The sequence below is a fragment of the Ylistrum balloti genome, unplaced genomic scaffold (genome assembly GCF_031769215.1).
Source record: "Ylistrum balloti isolate Yb309-2 unplaced genomic scaffold, AGI_CSIRO_Ybal_v1 Utg370038, whole genome shotgun sequence".
Classification (NCBI taxonomy): domain Eukaryota; kingdom Metazoa; phylum Mollusca; class Bivalvia; order Pectinida; family Pectinidae; genus Ylistrum; species Ylistrum balloti.
Genome location: NW_026782097.1, coordinates 2,585,316 through 2,610,134, shown reverse-complemented (window position 1 = coordinate 2,610,134; position 24,819 = coordinate 2,585,316). Strand labels below are relative to the sequence as shown.

Sequence of the window (24,819 nt, the reverse complement as noted above, 5' to 3'; positions counted from 1 at the left end):
CTTGGAGCTCAACACAAAGAAAACAGAAAATTCTAATATAGCACAAGATAAATCAACAAAGTCCAATTAAATATAGACTGTAGGTGTATATCTGAAATGCTAGTTGAGATGGTCATACATATTCTAGGTTTGGTCACGATAGCTTAAATACTTGGATGAGATCAAGCTCACGACTGAACTTATCGTATATCTTTGATACAGCTGATTTCAATGACAGAGTCCCATTAACAGTAAACTTTAAGCAAGATTGTAATGTGTGTTGGGATAGTTATACAGATATATTCCAGGTCTTACCACAGCTTGTATTCTTTTGGAGAAATTAAACTCATTGTAGAGCATAACTTACACATGGCACCATTAATTGACAGCTTCCAAATGCAAAAGAATTAATATAAGCTCTATGCCTGTTTTCCCATCTCATATGTAATATAAGTATTTATAATATTGTTGAACATTCAATAAAAATAGTGTTAAAATGTCAACTTGTGCTGTAATCTTATAACTGACAATATGTGAAAGATGTTCTTGATTATACACAACACTTGTAATTGAATTGGATAATTTGGAGATTATCACAAATGTTGAAGTTAATGCCGGTGGAAAAGTAAAGCCCATGCCTTGCTATGTGATTTGAGAAAAACCAAAACGTCTTTAATAATAGTAGTAATTAATTTACTTCCCGAGGAACTAGACGCAAGTAATACATTGGAAACACACTCATGGAAAAAAATGAATAAACGAACATTAATTAATCAAAAGCTAATACAACATGACTAACATAACAGTATGAACTATTGTGTCATGCATGAATTTCTTAAAAACTTCGCAAATATATATATAAAGACTAAGTAAAAGGTTTACAAAATGTGTCCAGGAATTCATAAAAATAAAACAAAATGGACGGCGGATAACTCATGCAATGACGAATATATCAGGCAGTATCATACTGTTTGCCTATCAAAAAGCAACATATTCGATGTTTTTCATTTATTTAAATTTCATAAGGAAGCAATGCATTTAAATAATAAATGCATAACAGGTGCCTGTTACCCCGATTCTTCAGTTCAATGTTAGATGTAAATTCTGGCATTCAGCCGTGTATCCAGGGACAGTTCATCTACATCAATATTGAATGACTTTACACCTGCCACTATATGTGTAATCAATGGGTTTTATGTATATTTTTAATAATAAAGCTTAACTTTACATAATCTGTCATGATTATCAGGAAACACAACAAAACAAGAGATCCCTGAATGATCTTGCAATTAGTGACCACCATCTAATGATCTTTATCCATTCTGTATATGACCTTTTCTCTACTTTTCCCTTATTTCACATTTTCCTCTTATTTGAATCCTACATATGAAATCTAAGAAAGATCTAACAAGAGCTTTCTGAAAAGTAGTGATAACAAACAGACATTGTCATTTTCTTGGCTTTATTGTTCACCTGATCAAACTCAAAATTAAATTGGAAAAAATAGAGACCAACGGTAATGAACACAACTAGGAACCGAAGAAAACCTACATATGCAATCAAAGAAATAGAAATAGAGCCATCTATAAAATATTGCCTTCCATTTTTTGAAGTATTTCATATATTTTAAACTACAGAGTCACTAAAACAATCTGTAACTTACGATAGCTGTAAATCATTTAATGATAAAATGACATTTTTGATAAATATGAAGTCGCTGTCAAGGACATCAGCAGGAACTCTTTCACTAAGAATTACAAAATATAACAATCCTAAGTTTGATTGTACAGTACTCTGACTGAGAAAAGGCACTTAATGTCTATAATTAATCATGAGCTAAGCTCGACCCCTCTCCTTTCCAGTAAACTTTTAATTCCACTTGGCAGTCTAGATCACGAAGAGCAGCTTTGGCATCATCTGCACATCCAGGATGGTTTTTAAGAGCTTCGTTGATGAGAGCCTCAGCACCTAATTCCAATATAGGGTCACAGTGTTCTCTTGTTCTGGCCACGAGATTCCTTATGGCATTACAAGCTTGTTTCTGAAATATAAAATAAATATTCACCAAATTCAACATAAACTCAATACTAAATGAAATGTATATACAGGTATAAATATAAACTTTATTCCTTTTACAACATATACTAATCACTCTTGTCTATAACCTGCGAATTAAGATACTAAGATACAATAGTTTCAGTATAAGTATATGAATGTATAAGGATGAAGGTACAAGAAAGAAATGCTTTTTTTTATTATACAATCAAACTGTCTTGATGTTTACATAAAACCACAATGAACCATGCACATAGAAGTACTTGAATATATTGTTTTTAGTTCAATGAACTTAATATCTAACCTATATTCTACATATCCTAAACAGTTAATATCTACAGAATCTAGATTAAGATTTGTTTAGGTGTGAGAAATTGATTTGATCCGAGATTAAAATAATGATATACCTGTACACCAGCATCCTTGGGGTGAATTTTCATAGCCTGGATAATGGATTGATGACCAGCCAGACTGATGACTGCATTACAATGAGCTGGATTACGAAGGACCAGGGTAGCTATTGCAGCACAACACAACTCTGCCACAGCTGAATTAGCCTGGTGTTTGATCATGGCCACCAAGATGATCTCTAACGCATTGCTCTTTACAGCTTCTAATTTTACTTCATCATTTCCAGCCAAAGCTTTGATGAGACCAAGGGCTTGTCTAACTACTCCCTGAAATATATTTTACAGAGGTGTAAGTATTACACAAGCATCAAAGGCTTGTTAATGTCTGTATGTGAAAAACATTTTACATATCTGTATCATATTTGTAGTGGTCTATATCCTGTAATCAAGATTATATTTGTAGCCACCAGATCCTGTTATCTCTTACATGGGCATAAAGAAATTAGGCCTACATTGCTCATCTTTTCTACAGCTTACAACAGTCTGTCAAATTAATTTCTGAAAACATGAAAGCCCATTCCTAAAGTGATCTCTGTAATGTATGGAGACTAAACCCATCCCCTTGTCTTTAAAACTGCTCTGTAATGTCTGTAGACTAAACTCCTCCCCTAGTTTCAAACACTGCTCTGTAATGTCTACAGTGAAAACCCCTCACCTTATCTTTAACAATGGTCTGTAATGTCTGCAGTGAAAACCCCTCACCTTGTCTTTAACACTGTGCTCTGTAATGTCTGTAGACTAAACTCCTCCCCTAGTTTCAAACACTGCTCAGTAATGTCTACAGTGAAAACCCCTCACCTTGTCTTTAACACTGTGCTCTGTAATGTCTGTAGACTAAACTCCTCCCCTAGTTTCAAACACTGCTCAGTAATGTCTACAGTGAAAACCCCTCCCATCTTGTCTTTTACACTACTCTGTAATGTCTGTAGACTAAACCCCTCCCCTAGTTTCAAACACTGCTCAGTAATGTCTACAGTGAAAACCCCTCACCTTGTCTTTAACACTACTCTGTAATGTCTGTAGACTAAACCCCTCCCCTAGTTTCAAACACTGCTCAGTAATGTCTACAGTGAAAACCCCTCACCTTGTCTTTAACACTGCTCTGTAAAGCCCGCAGGATGAAGTCTAGTCCACCCATTTCCATGACAGCCTGGCAGAACTCTGATCTCACTACCAATTTAGTCAGTGTGGAGAACAGCTCCTTTAGGACACTTGGGTTTTCAGAATAATCTGAAAGATACAGATCATATTTTCATTGATCTTAACTATGATTTTATCAGTTATTATCAGAGAATTATGTGTCATTACTATGGGAAAGCAACTTATGAAAGATTGATCAGAATGCCATATAACATTAATCTGGGACAGGAATCATTAATCAAATCATGTGTCGGACTTTATTTGGGAGAGGAATGTATTGAAGATTTATCAAATAATCATGTGTCAGAATTTATCTGGGACAGGAATGTATTGAAGATTTATCAAATAATCATGTGTAAGAATTTATCTGGGACAGGAATGTATTGAAGATTTATCAAATAATCATGTGTCAGAATTTATCTGGGACAGGAATGTATTGAAGATTTATCAAATAATCATGTGTAAGAATTTATCTGGGACAGGAATGTATTGAAGATTTATCAAATAATCATGTGTCAGAATTTATCTGGGACAGGAATGTATTGAAGATTTATCAAATAATCATGTGTCAGAATTTATCTGGGACAGGAATGTATTGAAGATTTATCAAATAATCATGTGTCAGAATTTATCTGGGACAGGAATGTATTGAAGATTTATCAAATAATCATGTGTCAGAATTTATCTGGGACTGGATTGTATTGAAGATTTATCAAATAATCATGTGTAAGAATTTATCTGGGACAGGAATGTATTGAAGATTTATCAAATAATCATGTGTCAGAATTTATCTGGGACAGGAATGTATTGAAGATTTATCAAATAATCATGTGTCAGAATTGATCTGGGACAGGAATGTATTGAAGATTTATCAAATAATCATGTGTCAGAATTTATCTGGGACTGGAATGTACTGAAAATTGGGCTTAAGTTGTTTTTGTTTATGAAACTGGTCAAAGTTACTTGATATTTGAAATTTGTTTTTTTTATTCAAAGGATTGCCAAGGATCAATATCTAAATGTTCATCATGTTCATTTCACTCTGTTGATTTGTAGTGTGTAGTTGCTTATATAAAATGACATGAATTGCAAAGAGTAAAATTACATATCTTTGTTGTGTTCAAACAAAATAAGTACTTATGTTGGCACTTGTTTTGTGGATATATCTCACTCTTTTGTGCGAAACTTTTTGATAGTTTTCATCTGTTTAACATTTCGTGGACATGAATACAGATTTAAAGTGACCATATAATCAATGAAAATTTTTAAAAAACTCGCAAAAATTAATGGTTTTAGCAATATTTCCAAAGAATGCTCTGATTTTGTCTCAATGATGTCTCAACAGGCAACATCACTATTTATAGGAATAATTACTAGCTGTTAATCTCTTTACCTCTACACAAATTCAGGAGTGTTTCTAAAGCGTTTCCTTCTGTTACAATGGCTTTAGCGTGTTCATGTGCTTTGCCAAATGGCACTCGAATGTCATCATCGAAAGTGAGCACTCGCAGAGCTCCACAAGTTTCTATCACAATTTTGTCACTGTTTTTATGTATATTTAACACCTCAGATAATTTAGAAATAAGGCCCTTCTTTACAAACATCTGTCGGTTTTCTTCATGCTTTGTACATGTGTTTCTGATGAGGCCAACTGTAAGATACAACACATCCACATTGTCCATAAAACTGCCCAACATGTCCATCAGTAGTGAACAGCTGTGATTATCCAGCAAGTCTGGCTGGCCATTAGTAAGGGACAGTAAGGTCAGTAAAATCTTTTGAAGCATTTTGTGATCTGTGATAAATTTTTCTAATGCCTGTATCAGTGTTGGGTAAGCTTGGTTATTTCCAGCTAGACATCGCCGTGACAGATCAACATCACATTCAGCTCGGATCATTACTATACAGTCTGTTATTTCTGCACATGAAGATTCTTCACTGTCAAGACCAATCTTCAGGTTCTTAATGGCTGATATGACTGGGTGTTCAGCAGCATCGCCTTGTCCAGAAAACAGTCTTGCGTCTTGTACAATATTACTGAGGTTGATGCCCTAATAAGGAAAATAAATCATTAAGGTTTATCATGTCTGATGCCTAATTTGTTGATTCCAATTAGGGAGTACAAAGATAAAGAAAATAAAAAATAAATTTGTTATTAAAAGCAGTTTACATTTTGGAAGGGTTTTTCTTCTTTATTTACACTCCTTAAAAAAATATAAAAATTGTTGTTCATTGGACATTATACACACTGACAGAACAGTTGATAACTGAATTGGCAAAAATTACCAGCTGATTTCACTTTCACAGAAAAGTTGGTCAATTACAGAAGTAAACAGAAAAGAGTTTCACAATAGTGTCATTTTTTATTATATTTTTGTGAGATATTTTAAATGTTTAAAATTTTATTTACATACTGTTTGGAGTTTTCTAGTTTATACAAAATAAATTTAGCAGAATACAGAATATCAGAACTAACACAATCACAGGTTCACACTTATTTTTACTTAAGTGTTCAGTGGTTTGGCTTGCTATGCACCAGGTTAGATGTTTCCTGAAGTGTTATCATCAATTTTGTTGGCAAGGCCAAATAGAGATTACATAACTTTACCACCACATAAACGTCTTGACAATGTATGATGCTAGTAGAACATGTAGAGCTCAATCAGGACATTTTCATGGCCCTGTCAAGCTAGTGTACATGTCATGGATAAACTTAATACAAGGATAATGACAAAAAAACTACAGCATAACACTGATACCAATTTATACATTCATGACTAGAAAAATAATTCTGAAAGTACAACACTTTCTACTGAAGTAAAGTTTCTTTAATGTTGGCAACAAGAGGTTCATTGGGCCTGTATCACTCTTGTGGGCACTTAAGCTTTCACTTCAAAATATTTTTAATCACTATCGTGATGTAAGATAATTTCAATTATGTGTTCCAAATATATGTAATTAAATATAACAAAGATATCAGAGCTCTGTGTCACCAGAGAATACTTCAGACTAAATTTGGGAAAACCCATTCATTCCTACGAAAGAAGTAGGATTTTAAAAAAAATTCACTCTATTTCCCCTCTTGGGGCCCCCCACTCCCCTCCTGCAAATTAGTTCTAAATTTGGGCAAAATCTAATCATTACTGCAGGAGGAGTAGGATTAAAAATTTTTCCATTTTGGGTCCTGCCCTGTTCCCTAGGGATGCTTCAGAACAAATTTGGTAATAATACTGTAAGTCATATATGACTATTAGCGATTTGTTTGAAAAGGTTGACTGATGGATGACAGATGCTGCAAATGCCACAAACTCTCTTGGCCCTCAATGTTAAAACCATAATTCTGTCTGCTAAAAATATGCCAAGTGATGTCAATTTTATATGAACATATACACCATTGTACCTGTGATTCAAACTGCTGAACAGCATCATCTATAGCTTCATCAGCTTCCATTCCAAACTCCTCCATATTCTCTCTTACTACATCATCAAATGTCTGCTGTGTGATCACCTTTGCCATCTGTGAGAAAAGATTAGTTATAAGTTAAACTTCCTGTATGTTGATTTCACTGATTTATCCATGACATATCTATATGGTTTATATACCGTTCCATATACTACAGATACATACTATCAATCACAGCCAGAATTAAATACATTTTTTTACTTGCACAATTGGTTTAATCCCTGGTGAAGTCACGGAAAAATAAAGACAAGCAAATTTTACAGTGCTCTTTTTCTTTAATTAGCCATAGAAAATGGCATATCAATATTCAATGACTGCACTAACTGCTATGTAAGTTATCAACTGCATTTGGTAACAAATATTTCAAATCAAATGTTGCTTAATTTGATTTGAAAACAACTTCATAATTTGTATAGACTATATGGCTACTTCACACAAATTTTAACCAAGTGGGTACTTAGAGAAAATCATGCATTGCCCAGGTGTGTGAATTTATATCTAGAATGTACCCATCTGCAGTTTTTTGGCCAAGGGATTACATTGTAAACAATGCTAAAATTAAAAATAAACGTGGTTAATCACTTAGGTAACAGAGGTCATTTTCTATTTCAATGCCAAGGATTCAAAGATGAGACCCAAGGATTACTAGTTTGATGCTCGATAAATCAAACTCCCTCGCTGAATGGTATATTGCTGCTAATATTACACATAATTAAGTATATGTAACATAACACATAACTAAATGCCAGCTTCTGTAAATGCTAAAATGCCTTTTTTATAAGATCATTTCTAGAAAACATGTTATCAGTAATCTGCACACAAATGAATACAATTTAAGTGCATACATATGTATACATACATTCTTTTATAGTGAGTGCAGCAAGCGCTTTGTATGTGGTAATTAAAAACCAACAATATTATGCTGCCCCTACAATCAACTTTAAACGGAAGTGCGGCTTGAATTTCACCACCCATAATGCACTTGCCACAGCCGCAAGGCAAACTGTTGTCCTATTGAATGGATTAGAAATATTTTGACCAACAAACATGTTTTCAAGCTTTCATGTGGAAATGAAATCCTGCTGAAAGTCTTCAACAATTCAATTAATTTAACAAATATACATTTAATGGTTTGAAATGTTTGTTAACAAAAACAATTTTAACCATTCAAGATATCAGCATATTTAACCTCTGGTGTACCTGATTTCTAGTTTAAAGTTTGGGAACTTTACTCACTTGTCGCGAAAGAGAAATACATTGTCTCTTACATGGAAGCTGGAAAATCCCTGTTTGGCGTTAAACATGTCCTGTCTCCCATTAAAACTACAATATTTTCATGTACCACATTATTTGGCTGGATTTACTTATGATTTATGTATTGGTCAGAAAAATGAATTTTATGCTATATTGGCGACTTTATTAAAGAACTTCTCATGACATATCCATTCAAAAATACAATATTTGTACTGAATTTCTTAATCACAATGTTAAATAGAATAGTCTCAGCAGTGTTTACAAATTTACATATCAATCCAGGAGCATGGAATTTACCTACTCCGTTCTACCACTGCCAGACAATACTGCTTTGTTGAAAAACTAAATGTCAATTGCATTTTATGATTTTTTAAAAACAGAAAATCAACCTCAATAGCTAAAAGCAAAGAACAAGTTGGGGAGAATGTTCTGGTTTTAATGATGAAAACTAGTTAAACATATGAACATCACCTTTACAAATCCCCAAAAACTATAGAGTCTTCTACCACATTTTAAATATCAGCTCATTTCTTTTTAAAGCAAAGCAAAAAGATAGTCCTCTCCGCAACCTCTGTAACACTAGAAAGGAAAACTATTGTTCATTACCTTGCTAACTAATAAATGTGTGTATGAATGGAAGTAGAATCAATAAAAAATAACTGAATAATTCATCTTATTTATGTTAATTGTTATATACATGTGTAACAGGAGCAGAAAAATGCACTGTCAGACCAGGGTTGGAACCCGGGACATTCCAAACTCTAGACAGATGCTGTACCTACTGAGCTAACTGGTCGCTGACAATCCACCCCATCCAGTTCCACTACTTATCTTTAGTCTTTGCCCCTTAAAGGCGTCACATCTAAAAACCCAGGTTCGAATATCCCCTTAAGTATTCACCTAATGCTTGAAACAAGGTTTGATCACGGCATCAAATGTAACAAGAGCGGAAAAATGCCCTGTCAGACCAGGGTTGGAACCCGGGACATTCCAAACTCTAGACAGATGCTCTACCTACTGAGCTAACTGGTCGCCGACAATCAACCGCATACAGTACCGCTAAACATGTATGCAATGATAAAATACAGCAGAATTCATAAAGTTGTTATTTTCATTTTGTCAGATCAGCTTCCAGTCTCTTACATGTACATGTGGAGATGTCGCGGTGTCTTCCTAAAAACTCGTAAAATTAAGGACTTAAAAAACATACACTTCAGTAAAGCCATGAATCCGGCAGTTCAAAATATGCATCCTGCTGATCGCTTTTCCGCAGTGCCTATTTCATATCAATCGTTATTATCTATTCTGTGTAATCCACAGAGATGAGGGACATTTCATAATGTAGGGCTAATGCTGAGAAAAAAAACCCAAATGTTCGTGACAAAGCGTACTGACCTTTAAGTCTTGAACCCTCTCTCAAATATGTTGTTAAAAGACTGATTTTTAAAACCAATCTAGATTATTCTGGAAATTGACTCATGTATATATATAGCATTAGTTCAAACACGTTTCTGATGTGAGAACAACCGAACAACATCTGACAGGAAATCTATACGCTGTAATATAGTCCCACAACATTATATGCTATATCGCCAATATTTTAACTACTGTTATAACTTAAAGGTGGCTATAGATTGATGCTACCTATGTTTTCTATTTGTATACCATTCTGCCTTTATTGTGCATATCTAGGATATTATGTATACGCGGAAGATTTTTAGCAGGGAAATTAGTCAAGGAGATTCTAATATTCCATATCATAATTCTAAATCCGGAATTCATTATGTTGTACATTGTAAATGGTCTGAAATACTACTCAAATACAGCATAAAGCAGACAAATTAACCCGTTTGAAACAATCAGAATGTTATTATTATCTTTGATTTCCAGCAAAGACATAAATTCCCTGAACAAAGTATTAGCAGATTTAGAAGATCAATTCTAGATTAACATTTGACCTTTATAAAAATACATGTATGATTTATGAATTATAGTCCAGTCGATTTTTGGCGATTACTTACTATGTATGACAGTGCTAGTATGCTGCACAGATGCAATGGTAATTTATCTGATGACGGTGACTGTATATTCATCGGAACGTCACACTCAAATCTTTTACTGGCTGTGTTATAAGAACTTCTACTCTGTTGACATTACTAACCTGAAGAAGATGTTCCAAAATAAGTATATTTTATGATTTTAGAATGGTAATAATTTCAATTAATTTTCTGTCTTTGTCAACCTCATTTTCATTTCCAAGTCCAAATCCACACTAGTGACACTCCGAAAACAATTGCCCCAAACTATACGTACATATGTACATCGCAATCATTCACAAATGTAATTTCAACGCACGAAAATATAAACAGTGAGGTTACACATGTACTAGTTGTTGTCATATACGAATGAGAGTGGGAGAAATAATTTTGCACAATAACTCGAATCTATGTAACCTGCTCTTCAAACATGTCATTATTTCTCGCTCCACAGACTATATTCCATTGGCTGGAAAAAAAAATGCTCATATATTTGAAAAATAAATCGCAAAAACAATGAATGAGGACAAACAAATGAGCAAGGTCAAATCAGAGACGTATATGGTCAAACTGACTTGTCTAAAAAAATCTTCATTAGTGAAATGATAACGGATGTTTCAATATCGTGTAGTTCACACTTGAATTTTTCAATAAAAATTAAAACAAGGTTTAAGCAGTAGGACCAGCAGATGTCTAGTACTCGACGAAGAAAGAGACTTTATTCTTCAAAGTAGACAGTATATCATTAAAAATATACTAAATTTTACCACAGAGAGAAAAAAAAATCATTATTTGATTATGGAAACGGGCTGTCTTGATGAAAACATCGGTCCAAGAGAGACAACTCTTATAGTTGCTGCAAGGCCGACGTAATTTATTGATATTTTTCTGTATGTTTTGGGTTGTATTTATTCTGTCTTATTTTTAAATCATTTTCGATTTTTCATCCTTTGATATGTGGATATATATCATCGCATTTTACATGAACATTTTTTTTACCACGTGTTAATATTTCGTGTATTTTGAAACAATTGGCATATTTCCTTTTTATGTTTGGTGCTTCAACAATATATCAAAAAAGATAAAACAGTTCAAATAGCCACGCTTCTTTATTGCAGAGATGTATGATTGGATATTTTACGTCTGGATTTAAACTACCAAACTTTTCTTGATATGTTAATTCATATCCGGAGTTTATCCCGAAGTAGGATTCTTTAATTTTAGTATAGCCCTTTATCCGGATGCTTAAAACCACATGGGAGCAGCAATTGTATAAAAAAAATTCTTTCTAAAAAATAATTATTTCTAACGGCTAAAAATCCTATCATATTCCTAATTAGAGAATACTCTAAATGTAGTTTACTATATTAATAATCTGATATTTGAATTCTATAAATGAGTGGTTTTGCTGTTATAGTTTTTTAGTTATGAAAAGCAATACTCTTTGTGACCTTGACCTGATGTAACAACAAGAGAGCGGCCGAGATATCGACATTTTCACAGCCGTCAACTACGTTGTGATGGCAGGGATTGCGCTTTCTTGTCGTTGTATCCACCCGTTAAAAAGTTTAGTCATCGGACGACTTGGGCATTTGGGTGAGTAATTATAAGTTGAATAAAGATACTCAGGCATACGCTTTTGTCTCCGAATTCCAATCGCAAACATCAAAATGGAAACAGATGGATTTAAACCATCCGATCGCCTGCATGTCAGCCAAAATATTACCTTGATTTGGACGACATTCCATTACATGCTTTGATTTGATGACAAAAGTTCAATGTTTAAGTAAATTAACCAACTTTCACAACTTCAAATTATTAATTGTATATGGTATATTGCATTTACACTGTCAACACCTTCGTCAAAATTTTACCTTATTTTCTCTTGAATATGTCCTGATACTACATTTGTATATATATGTCACAGATCCATCCGATTTAAAGCACCATATAAGTCTTCACTTAGAGATAAGACGTCTTCTAATTTTGGACTGTTTTCGGAGGAAAGATACATTGTAGCCAAATTTTATGATTTATGTAATATAGACTTTCTGACCCCAGTAAATACCTTATGTAAGTATTTACATATATGTATATAAGTTTGCACCCTCTTGCATCCTGAGATGAGACATGTCATTGGATAGATAATCAATATAGCCATCCTGTTGTGATAAATCTGATTGTTGTTGTAATTCTGTTTGAAAAAACATATCAGACACTTGTAGATTAAATCCATTGAATGTAGAAGTTGAAATTAAAGATTGCCTCATTGTCATTAGCCTTGTCTAGTGAAAATTTCAACTTTAGTGGAGTGTTGTAGTATTCGGCTATAGACTGAAGGGTCACTAGTTGGATCCTAACAGGACGTTTCATTAATCCTTCATGAATATTCTAGCTGATATTTGACTACTGACATTGCGTTTATGTAATATTCTGAGTGTTGGGATGTTTGTTTGATTTACTCATTTCATCTGAGATTTTTGGTCTTAAATTAATAATGAAATTGTTGATTATATTAACAGAGCAACAGTCAAAAACACACATAATAAATCTTTCCTTCGATCATACTTATGTAATTTGTAAACAAATGATATTGCAAAGTATAAAATAGATTCAAACAAGGATTCATTATCATCGTGTTAATATTATAGTCATATATCTAACCTATCCTTCAAATGATAAAACATACTTTTCAAACTTAAGAAGGTCTTTATCATTTTTCTTTGTTAGGTGAAGGAATGTTACATGTGGTACAATATAATAAATAATATCTTCTGAGTAGACACATAAGTTAATGTGTCATGTATCTTTCAATTCCAATGGCAAGGTTGGTTTTTCTCTCGCATTTTTATATATTGACATTTACAGATTTATTGAGAACACTGTTTACCTGTAATATGTAATTTTAGATGATTCATCTTTCTGTTGTTATTCACGAAATCAAGTGTACTTCATAAAAAGCAAAAGATTGGAGCAAGTAACCTTTCTAATTTTTCAAAATGTTTTGTTTGATTTGGCTTTCTTTTATTTTGATCTTTGGCTCAACTGATCAAATATCTTGACCACAAAGTCTTTTTTTTAATAGTCATCCTATATTTTCTATCTGTATGTTTTTTAAACTCAAGAATAGACCTTCACTTTGGTGAAGAATGTAGTTCATATGTTGACAAGTGCAGTTGTTGGTCTTAGCAGGAATTCATACCAATGTGTCTCTTTAATGGAAAATGATATTGAGACAAGACTTCCTTCAGCAGTGTTCTCATTAAAAGCTGGTTGCTGGCAAAAGTAGTAAATTAAACATCAATTCTGAACTGGTTATTTTTTTAAGTGAATTTATAAAATACCTCAGCTAGCTCTATGTTTTAAGAACAGCCACTTGTTTCAAATCTGAGTGAAAAACTGTTGAATGAGTTGAGTATGGTCCACAGTTGGTTGTTAAGTGAAATCCTTACCAATGACTCATTTAAGATAGCCCATGGTCCACAGATAACCGCTTACTTAAATTCACACCCTGTGACTCATATAAGATGACCATAATCTTTTAAAAACTAGTTTTGATATTTTAAGACAAATATTGCAACAAATGTCCAGAAATTAGCTATATTGTGTAGCTTAAGTGTGATGAAATAAGATTCTAAATCTAAATACACTTCTTTATGAAAGTGTTTAAATCAATATTAACACATATAATTCTTTATTTTTGTTGTAGGTATCAACCTAGCTGCTCTAAAGGTAATACAAGATGCACCAAAGCGAACTATTACCTTGGATCACTTTAAGTACAAAAGTGATATAGGAGGTGGAAGAGGTAGAGATGGAAGCTTGGCCCATTGTCCAAAATGTGGGTCAAATCTGGAATACTTAGATGCAGGTAACCATATACAGACTTTACATTTAGATAATGATATATTTGATTTGATAATGGCATATTAATACAGTACTAGTAATAACATTGAAGTTGACCTTTACATATAATTCTAAAGTTTTTTAACCTTTAGTGTATTACCTGTATTTTTGAATCCATAATAGGCTGTATTGATATCTATTGTAATGGGTCGGTAACAAGCTGACAAACCTTATAGTAAATTGGCTCATGTTTACTCCTCCCAAGGGTGATGAGTGATGGTACTTTAACAATCCTCACCTCAGTGTACATTGATCAGGGAATGTTAAATTAGTGATGGTAAATCAATTAAAATCCATATTTGATTAAATGCATTTATCAGTTACATTACTGCCTGTGTTCAATATTCTTAGAAAGTAAATACAATCCCTATTGCAGTAATATTTTCTTTTTTTTTCGTAACTTTATCCTAAAATATGGAATTTGCCTTAGAATGAATATTATTGACAATTGGCATCTTTATTATGCATTATGTGAATTCTGTTTTTGTTAAAACACAAAAAAATATGAAGGTATAGTTCTCATAATCAATTTTGAAAATGATAATCATTCATCACATCAGATGAGGTTAAACAATTCTTTTTTGAAATTTCAGATAGAACATTTGTACGTTGTGTGTCAACAACATGTAGTTTTATGTTCACTGATGGACCTCAACTACATGAACATGTACCAGAAGAAGCAAAGACTCCGACACCAAGAATGGTATGCTATTTCCTGGGTGTTGATTTTTCTGTTGATTTAAGTGAAATTCCAAAAATGAACTTTGATGAAAAAAACTTGGATAAGATGATGTCTGATCACACCAGTTGACAAAATTAATATTATGAAATCTTTGTTGATATCACAACTGAATTATCTCAGTTGAACTCCATATTATTTTTTTACTTTCTTTGGAATGGTAAGTGTCACAAGATTAACAAATAAGTTGTTATACAAAAGTATATTGATGGAGAACTGAAGCTGATAGATATGCATGCTTTTATATATTCTCTCAAGTTAAGCTGGGTAAAGAGAATATATTTTTATTGTGGTAAATGGGTTTCTATTCTAAAATCAAATCTTGATCCTCAGAAATTATACAATTGTGGAGGTGAGTATATTCACTCCTGTGCACTACACTGGCCACTGTTATCTGAGATACAAGTAGGAATTGGTCCTACTTATAAGTAGGATACAAGTAGGGTGGTTGGTTGGTGCAGTGGTAACACATTCACCTTTTACCTAGCCATCCGGGGTTTAATTCCCGGAGTGGATGTGAAAAGGTTTCCTCCCACACTAAGACCCCTCTCGTGCTTCCATCCCAGCCAACAAGAGTGATTAATATAAGTTGGAAAAAATTTGCTTCGCAATTGTTGTAAAATAAATAAAGTTTCTATACAAGTATGAAGGTTAAATATTGAAATGGAATACTAGTGTACTACACTGGCTGCTGTTATCTGAGATCAAAGTAGGAAGGTTAAATATTGAAATGGAATACTGTTATCTGAGATAGAAGAAGAAAGGCTAAATATTGAAATGGAATACAGTTATCTGAAATAGAAGAAGAAAGGCTAAATATTGAAGGGAATACTGTTATCTGAGATAGAAGAAGAAAGGCTAAATATTGAAATGGAATACTGGTATACTACAGTGGCTTGTGTTATCTGCGATCAAAGTAGGAAGGTTAAATATTGAAATGGAATATTGGTGTACTACACTGGTCACTGTTATCTGCGATCAAAGTAGGAAGGTTAAATATTGAAATGGAATATTGGTGTACTACACTGGTCACTGTTATCTGCGATCAAAGTAGGAAGGCTTAAGAGTGTAAGTGAAAAGAATTGTGGTCACAATTTTTCAAAAGAATAATCTTATTTCAGATAAATATGTTAAAGATGATTACTATGTGATGAAAGCTGTAAAAAGAGACAAGTTCAAGGTCACATAATAAGATTCCTGTTATTAATGAAAATATGTTTACGCATTTTGAGCTCTGTTGTGCTGACTTTATCTAATTCATACAGTGGTCCCTGTTGATGCTTGAGATTGGAATGATTTTCAGGTTAGATGGAAATATCCAGAGTTATATATACACGATGGGGATTTTTCATTTGAGCTTCATACAGTAGTTTTCTCACTGAATGTACTTTCATTTGTGGGATTTTTTTTTTCAAATTATTTCATCCTCAATGTTATAAGATGTATATTCACTTTTGTTCGTTGACATTATAACTTTATTTAAGATTAGCATTTCCACAAGATCTTAGCTTTGAAACTAAAGACAAACAAGATAACCATAACAACCAAACAATGGTTTTACCTGTAATCCCCATTACCCCTGAATGCGGATAAGAAAACCCCAGCTTGGTGAAATTGAAGACTTGTACTCATTGTTTTCCTATATAAATACATGGTACGGGATACACCTTACTCTGCTGTTTCAAATGCGATAGGGAAAGGAACACTGTTTGACTTTCAGTAATTATGCCATATTTAAAAAAAAAAAATCTTTGTATTTTTCAGATACATGAATTCTTAAACAAACATGTGACGGGACAGCATAGAGCCAAGAAAGTGCTAGCAACTCAGACATACAATCACTACACAAGGATAAAACACTACCAGGCCCAGAAAGCAAAATCTGCTCCTGTGCAATCATATATGGATTGCTACAGCATGGACACGCAGAATCCTTTGGGAAAGCTCAATCGACCTGGTGTGTAAATATTATATGGTTCATTACAGTGCTGTGTTCATCAGGATAAACATTTAGAAATTACTGTTTGTTTTTAGCTCACCTGACCCAAAGGGCCAAGTAAGCTTTTGTGATACTGCAGTGTCTGTTGTCCGTCTGCTATCTTTTCCTATAAATCATTACTGGTCATAAATAACTGATTATATTTTTGACCATACTCAGTCAGAAGCATCCATGGGAGAAGAGGAACATTCACAAATTTGTATAAATGCTGGGTCTCTGCCCCACTGGGGTGGGGCCAAAGGGAAGATACAGACAATATTTTCAAAATCCTTCTTCTTACATAGGGAATGACTGGATATTTCCCAATATGGTATGAACCCAGTTTGGATGAAGGAGATTATGTATAAATGGTTTAGCAAACACCTTGGGGTCCAACAGGAAATGGATGTAAAGTTTCAGAATTCCTTTTCAGGATTTTCTTTTTGTTTGGATGATGCAGTTTTACCTAAACAAAACCAGGTGAAAAAGACAGGCCCTATTGGCAGAAATGGACATTTAATCACTAACAAAAGTACATCTATATACAGGCTCATGTGTGTAAAGCTTGTTCATCACCACAAGAAAATCTAAGAGTGTTTTTTTTTTAAATTAATCTTGAATGAATTTTGATTAAACTCTTAATCACAGCAATCATGCTGGAGAATTACTGCTGAAATGAGTTTGTTTCAAGGTGTTAGGATCAAGGTTGTCTTTATAAATGTCATTCTAACAATTTCATTTCTGCAGGATTCTTCTTACTATGCAATGTAAATTGTTTTAGCAATATTGATATATACGTGTACTGACATAATCAAAATAATATTGTCGGAGATGTATTTTGGTTTTACTTAGTTGTTGCATTGGTTCAAAAAGAAACAAAAAGAAACATTTTGACTCAAAACAGACTTATGAATGAATGATAATTTTTTGTATGGTTATACAGATGCTTTATTGGCTGTATCTGGCTCCCCCATGCTGAACAGGCAGTCACCTCCACCTCCTGCACAGTCAATGACACAACTGCAACCCACAGTAGTCGAGGATAAAGAAGAAGATGTAATGCTAGACAAAAGTAATATTCTTCTGCTCGGACCAACAGGAGTTGGTGAGTTGACATGATATTTAATATATTTTACAACTTTATTTTATAATAGTCATGAAACATGCCCATCACTTATTGTATACCTTTACATGGAAGCAATGCCTCTGTTGATATTCTTCATATGAGTTGGTTTAACTGACACTTTTTTAGTTTTCAGTAATTTTATTTTTCATACATTAGATGATACCATTGCCTTATCGTAAAGTTGTTGTACCTAAAACAAGATTTTAAACTTTTGTGAGGAAGTTATGCCCCTCAAATGAAAAATCTTTGTCTTGCTGCGGTGTGCATTTGGCTAAGAGCACATTTTGTTTGTCGAGAGCCTTCTCTGTACTGTTGATTCTACATTATGAACAAGTAATTTGAGGGAGAAAGGGATGTGTTCAACGTTGATGGGATGAGTGGTGGATATCACCCACCTACCTTATAATGGAATTTATGCATTTTTGCTCTTTCAGATAGAAAAAAAGATTTGAAATCAACTCCTTCCTTAGTTTTAATTTCTATGAGTATGACTTGTGTACCTTTCTTTTTAATGTAGTTTTCTGTGCTTTTAATTTACTGTTTATCCATGAAATTAAATGCCCACAAAACTGATTTTACACTAAATACTAATATTTCAACAATTTTTAAAATCACTGCTTAATATATCATTGACAGGAAAAACTCTGCTGAGCTCTAAGCTTGCTGAGTGTCTAGGGGTACCTTTTGCAGTAGGAGATTGTACTACATTGACATCTGCAGGCTATGTTGGGGAAGATGTGGAAGGTGTCTTGTCAAGGCTTCTACTGAATGCCAACAATGATGTGGAAAAGTGCGAAACAGGTTAGATATACTTTATATAGATTAAGTTATACATTTTGTAGTCAAGTTGTAAAGAAGGAGCATGTACATTGTATATCATTTATAATTTGTATGGATAAGTTGTCTCCATTCTTCCAGGATAGCATTTTGTGATAATTTTGGTTGACTGATCTGCAAAGTCTTTTTAGCTGTTTTCAGTTCATTTTAATCTGAAGGTCAATGGTAAATATTTTATAGTCAACATATTTTTTTCTTCAGACCCTTAAATTCTTCTTCTTTAATAATCTTGTTAAAATATTTTGTGATATGTTCTGATCGCATTTGTCTCGTTTTGATGTTTTATGAAAAAGTCCTAAGTTCCAGTTTTTTTCAGTAGGAAGTAAGTCTTTAAACTGCATCATTGATAGCTGGTCATGTATCAATCCAATTGAAAAAGCAACAAAAACTGCAGGCATAACAGGAACACTCCCTCAATAACATGTTTTGTTGTTTGGTGATCGTGGTATCAGAATTAGGATATGGTGTTTTTGATACTTCAACAATGTATCCAAAAAGAGTCTGGGCTTATTATATATATGATGTTATGAAGGAATTTGGGGTTACAAATATCATTGATATGTGTCATTTCTATGTATTAACTTTCAGGTATAATATTCCTGGATGAGATAGACAAGATCAAGGTGCCTAGATATAACATTGGCCGTGATGTTGGTGGGGAGGGAGTGCAGCAGGCCTTTCTCAAGACACTGGAGGGCACCACAACTACTGTATCACTGAAAAACAAGAAGAATGAACTTATTCAAATAAACACCAGAAACATTCTCTTTATTGCATCAGGAGCGTTTATAGGATTAGACAAGATAATACAGGCTCGAGTATCAGATAAGGTAAAGTTTCGGGATGTAGTATTTTCTTTGTAATTCAATTTTTTTTATCAAATGATGATAGTATTACAATGTACCATGATTCTGTAATGTGCATTTATATCCGTATTTAAAAGATTTAGGAGCAACTTCTGAAATTTTTCCATCCTCTTCAAATAGTCATCTCCCTTCATGATTTTTAGTTGATGATGTTTCAGTAGATGTTAACAGTGATTAAGACAAAGTTTGAAAACACACTAGATACAATTGAGTTACAACTTATAGAGACTTTTTTAACAGGACTTTGGATTTGGAGCACGCTTCAATAAAAAAGAGGACATAACAGGAGCTGATAATGAAGAAGGATTAGATGAAGATAGTGCTCAACTTGATGGCATCTTAGAAAAAGTGGAAGCTGTAGACTTAATGAAGTTTGGAATGATTCCAGAATTATGTGGTCGTATTCCCATATTGGTATCACTACACTCTTTAGGCGTAAACAGTCTTGTAAAAATTCTTACGGAGCCAGTGAATGCACCAGTACGCCAGTATAAAAAAATATTTGCTGAAAGTGGTGTAAGTAGAACTGTGAAGGTCTTGCATGACATTTGTTGTTGATTATCAACAATCAAGTTTCACAATAGCAACATGGCATTTATGGTTGTAATAAATGTTAGAGCTATGCAGGCAAACATCATACTGTATACTAGTTTCTTTGATTCTACCCAAAGTTAATAGGAATTACGTTGATCCACTTGAAATGTCACAGGGATCAAATATGTCAAAATCTTTAAATGACTTCTCAATAACCAAAAGGCCAAGGATACTATCAGGCCTGTAGCATGCTTGGATGAAGGGCTACTAACTTTGTTATTATGAATGACATTGTCCCACTTTCAAGGTCATAGGTATCAAATGTGTGTAAATGTTTAAATGACTTTTTCTCAATAACCAAAAGGCCCAGGGTGCTGATATTGGACCAAATCTAAAGGTCACAGGGGTCAATGTGTTGAAATGCTTAGCAACTTCTTCTCAATAATTGAAAGGCCAAGGGTATTGATATTGGTCCTGTAGCTTGCTTTTTGGCAATTGTATAGTGCATGTATAAAGTATATGATTTCAAGTTTGCAGAAAATGTCATGATAAACCAACAATGTCTTATATTTAAGTTGTAGAGTAGTTGAGCAATTTATATAAGGCCTATTTTGCCTCTTCATATATAGGTCTTTCTAGTAAGATAAATGTTAAAGCCCATTTCTTGTATGATAGAAATTTCTATAGTTAATGTATTTCTGTGTTAAGATTTCATTTATTCTTACTATAATGATGAGGACAACAATTTAATGTGGTTTGAATAATCATAATAAAAACATTTATTTAAACTTTTGATTTTTTTTTCCGTTTCAGTCTGATATAGAATTTGAAGAAGGAGCTTTACGAGCTGTTGCGGAAATGGCAATGGAAAAGAAAACAGGTGCTCGTGGTCTCAGGGCAGTTCTTGTAAGTATACAACATCTGCTTTTTATCTTACTGTACATCTAACATATTCTGAAGGGACAGTGATGGAATGATTTTGTTCATATATCCATCTGTAAATCTTCATTTCCACTTGATAACTTAAACATATTATTGTGATTTTTGATGTTAATCTCATGTTTGTAAATGCTTTGCACATGAACTAACATAAAATAATAATCCATTTGAGTACAACAGGACCCTTAGACCTCTTGTTTGTATTCAAGTTTTCCTATCTTAATATCTGTTCATTCAATATATTCTATAGACACTATTTTAAATTGCAGGATGAGCTACTATTGACAGCAATGTATGATGTACCAGGGTCCAAAATAGTAAAGGTCACATTGACGGAGGATTGTGTAAGAAAGGGGACACCTGTAGTGTATACTATGTCTGATGAGGAGGAGGAGGAATGTTTACGAGTCAACACAACTGCCTAACAAACAATCTATTTAAGGCGAGTTAAAAAAGTGGCCTGTTAGCTTGCTTGTTCTAACTCAAGATCAACTACATAAAGATGGTTGACTAGATTGTCCCATCTCAAAGTAGTCTACCAGGCCCCACTTGTATAAAACATCTCAACTTGAGATTTCCTCAAGTCGAGATTTTCCTAAGCTGATATCTCCTCAAAAACGGCTTGTATAAAATTTTCTCAATGAACAGGAGGAAGTCCTCGGCTAGGATGTCCTGAAATTCCTTGCAGAATTTTCATACAAGATATTTTCAAGGAGATATTAGCTGAGGAAAATCTAGGCTTGAGGAAATCTGAAATTGAGATATTTTATACAAGTGGGACCTGGTGTATAGATTTGACAGGTTAACTAGTTTTCAATCCAGCTAGCAGTTGTCTATTTTGATGACATTACAGCAAAAAGTTCATAGTAATTACTTAAAAATATACAATCATTGTTTTGACAGTAACATGGGATGAATATATCATTTATTTTCAGTAATGATTGCTCTTACAGAAGATAAACAATGATGTTGTAAGTACAGATATGTACTGATGTTGTAAGTACAGATATGTACTGCTCTATCAATACATAGGTGATAAAACCATGTTAATTATTATGATGTGGAAGGTCCTTGGTAGTGGATTCAATTATATCAGTTTCAATGACATTTTCAGGAATTTTGGGGATGGAAGCTCAATTGCAGTTTTCTTTCATAATTGTGATAATTTATAATCTTCTAAGTTCATGTATCCTTTTCATCAGGTGTTTACTTAAGAGTAAATGCTGCTGATGCTGAAGGTAACAGGTTGAAATGTTAAAGCTTCTGTTGATGTAAGAAAATGATTGTTGAAGGAAAGAAATTATAGATCAGTAAAGAAATAATGTAAACACAAACACACATAGTTTATACACACATATAACACACAGACAAAGGTGTAGTACACACAAACATTTATTTTAGCGGAAAAAGTGGATTACTATACTTTTTAATATCTTGTTATTTCCTTTTTTAAAAATGTGATATTTTGTTGACAATTTATGACGGTTTGATTTGTAAGATGTGAGTATGGATGTCTAGGAATACACCAACACCCAGGGTCATATGAAGCATGATGTCTTTGGGAAATAAATGAAATAGAGGCATTTTCCTACTGACGGAAACGTCACAGTTGCCAGCATTATGATGTCATGCAACATCCTAGATTTGTATCATATGTAGTCTGTGGGATAAGTCAGTATTATATACTTATTATGAATGAATATTTACACAATGAAACTGATTTTTACTCCTTTCGTTTGTGAACACTTCATTTTTTTTTTTTAAAGATTTTAATCAAGAAAGATGATTATGTATAGTATTGTCCAGGATAAGAAAGGCAAGGTTTTTAAAATCTGATCTCTCAAAGAATTTGTGTTATGTTAACATTAAATCCTATGAAATCAGGATTATTGTAAAGCTGTAAAATGCTAGAAATTGTCAATAAATGAAACATGAAAATGAAATACATCTGTACTTAATTTCACTTGTTAGTAAAAAATAATGGCATTATTTTTCAATAGAAACATCTCGTTGAAATAGAGTAAATGAGATGAAATGACACCTCAATCATTGTTCGCATTGTATCATACCATCTTAAATGATTTTATACACAGTACGTTTGAACAAGTGTGAAAGGTTGATAGTAACTAAGTTAGAGACTTCTGATGTGAGTTTTTACTTTAGTAGATGTGGAGAAGGTAACCTCCTCGAGTATATGTGATTTTCTTCAGACACAAACATAAAACTAAACATTTCTTTGACTTCATTTACATTTTTAACTATAGGATAAATGTCACACTCTTCATGTTCATGTTGTTTGAGATATTAACACACTAGCTTTACCTGCAGGTCAGATTTCTGATGTAAAACTGTTTGAGGCAGAACTAATGCAACTATAAACATATCTAAAAATCTAAGCACTTAAACTGTACATGATCCAAGTATCACCCTGAACCCTAAGCAGAGACTTGTTTCCTTTCTGTATAAGACTAAATTCTGTATCTGTTTGCTCCCTGTCACTGATTGGTCGTTATTATTTGGAAAATATGCATCATACATTAGATTACATGTTGGAGGTGGGAGACCTACAGGTGATTTGGTTGACTAATCTTTTCAAAGCGGCCTTGTCATTTATAAAAACTGTGGAAATGGATTGTTTGTTGATTCGTCATCTTGAGTGTAGCACCGTTATTATTGTTGAGAGTATAAGTGTTAAGTTATTGAATTTTTTTTGTGTGAATTTGTTTCCTATTTAATATATATAAACAGGATTCATTTACTAGGAATTATAGGGTTAAGATATAACCTTGTAGATTCATATTTAAAATTGGCTCCCAAATCTGCATTTTCATTATATGAAAATATATGAATAATCAGGTTTCTTTAAAACTGAAATTATATTAATGCATTATTTATTTATACAGTTCTTAGTACTATTTTGTTGACACATGCAGCTTTGTGCTATTAATCATCTTTCAAAAGAAAAGAATGTTGTTATAATATTTTGGTACTATCACTGGATACTTTTCACCTTTTTTTCTGTATTTCCTATTTTGGCCTATACCTATAAATGGTTTGAGGATTTGAACAATGCAAAGTTAATGTTGATTCTGAATGAGGATAATTGGTTTGGGTTATAATGTAAAATAGTCAAGACACGATAAATTTAGACATGGAACCTCACAAGCCAATTCCCTTTTATCCCCCTATTTTTTTTAAAATTTTATTTATTGGTTATCAGTTATATTTCTGTCAATTAAAGCTACACCATTTAACTGGTCACAATGATGCTGTACTCATTCCATTGATTGTAATATGCCTGTAATACCGTCCCTGATTGATGCGATTACCCAAATAAAGTGTAATTTGAGTGAGGCTCTCCTGTAGACAAAAATAGCAAACTGTTAGATATTGTTACTAGTTGAAAAATCCTAGAAACTATAGCAGATTCAGATAAGGATACATGATGTAACATTATAAACTCATAGTGATGAAAATACAAAGATAAGTGGCATCATTTTGATTTTTGTATTGAAGGAAATCTCACATATTATCATTGCAGGAACATATTTTTTTCG

The 24,819-nt window shown here is 33.2% G+C and overlaps 2 protein-coding genes across 2 annotated transcripts; one reads left to right on the top strand and one right to left on the bottom strand.

The window, feature by feature from the left end:
• Positions 1-650: 650 nt before the first annotated feature.
• Positions 651-9,806, bottom strand: LOC132548954 (armadillo repeat-containing protein 6-like). Its single transcript, XM_060212856.1, has 6 exons — positions 9,697-9,806; positions 6,985-7,101; positions 4,978-5,635; positions 3,529-3,674; positions 2,442-2,711; positions 651-2,020 (listed from the first exon to the last, which is right to left on the bottom strand). Exons 2-6 carry the CDS (start codon positions 7,099-7,101, stop codon positions 1,805-1,807), a joined length of 1,407 nt encoding a protein of 468 aa, XP_060068839.1. The 5' UTR covers positions 9,697-9,806; the 3' UTR covers positions 651-1,804.
• Positions 9,807-11,822: 2,016 nt separating this feature from the next.
• On the top strand, positions 11,823-22,256 carry LOC132549000 (ATP-dependent Clp protease ATP-binding subunit ClpX-like). Its single transcript, XM_060212907.1, has 10 exons — positions 11,823-11,933; positions 14,047-14,208; positions 14,837-14,946; positions 16,747-16,939; positions 17,904-18,065; positions 18,723-18,887; positions 19,512-19,753; positions 20,030-20,305; positions 21,137-21,229; positions 21,532-22,256. The coding sequence occupies exons 1-10, from the start codon at positions 11,858-11,860 to the stop codon at positions 21,685-21,687; spliced, it is 1,635 nt and encodes a 544-aa protein (XP_060068890.1). The 5' UTR covers positions 11,823-11,857; the 3' UTR covers positions 21,688-22,256.
• Positions 22,257-24,819: the final 2,563 nt, after the last annotated feature.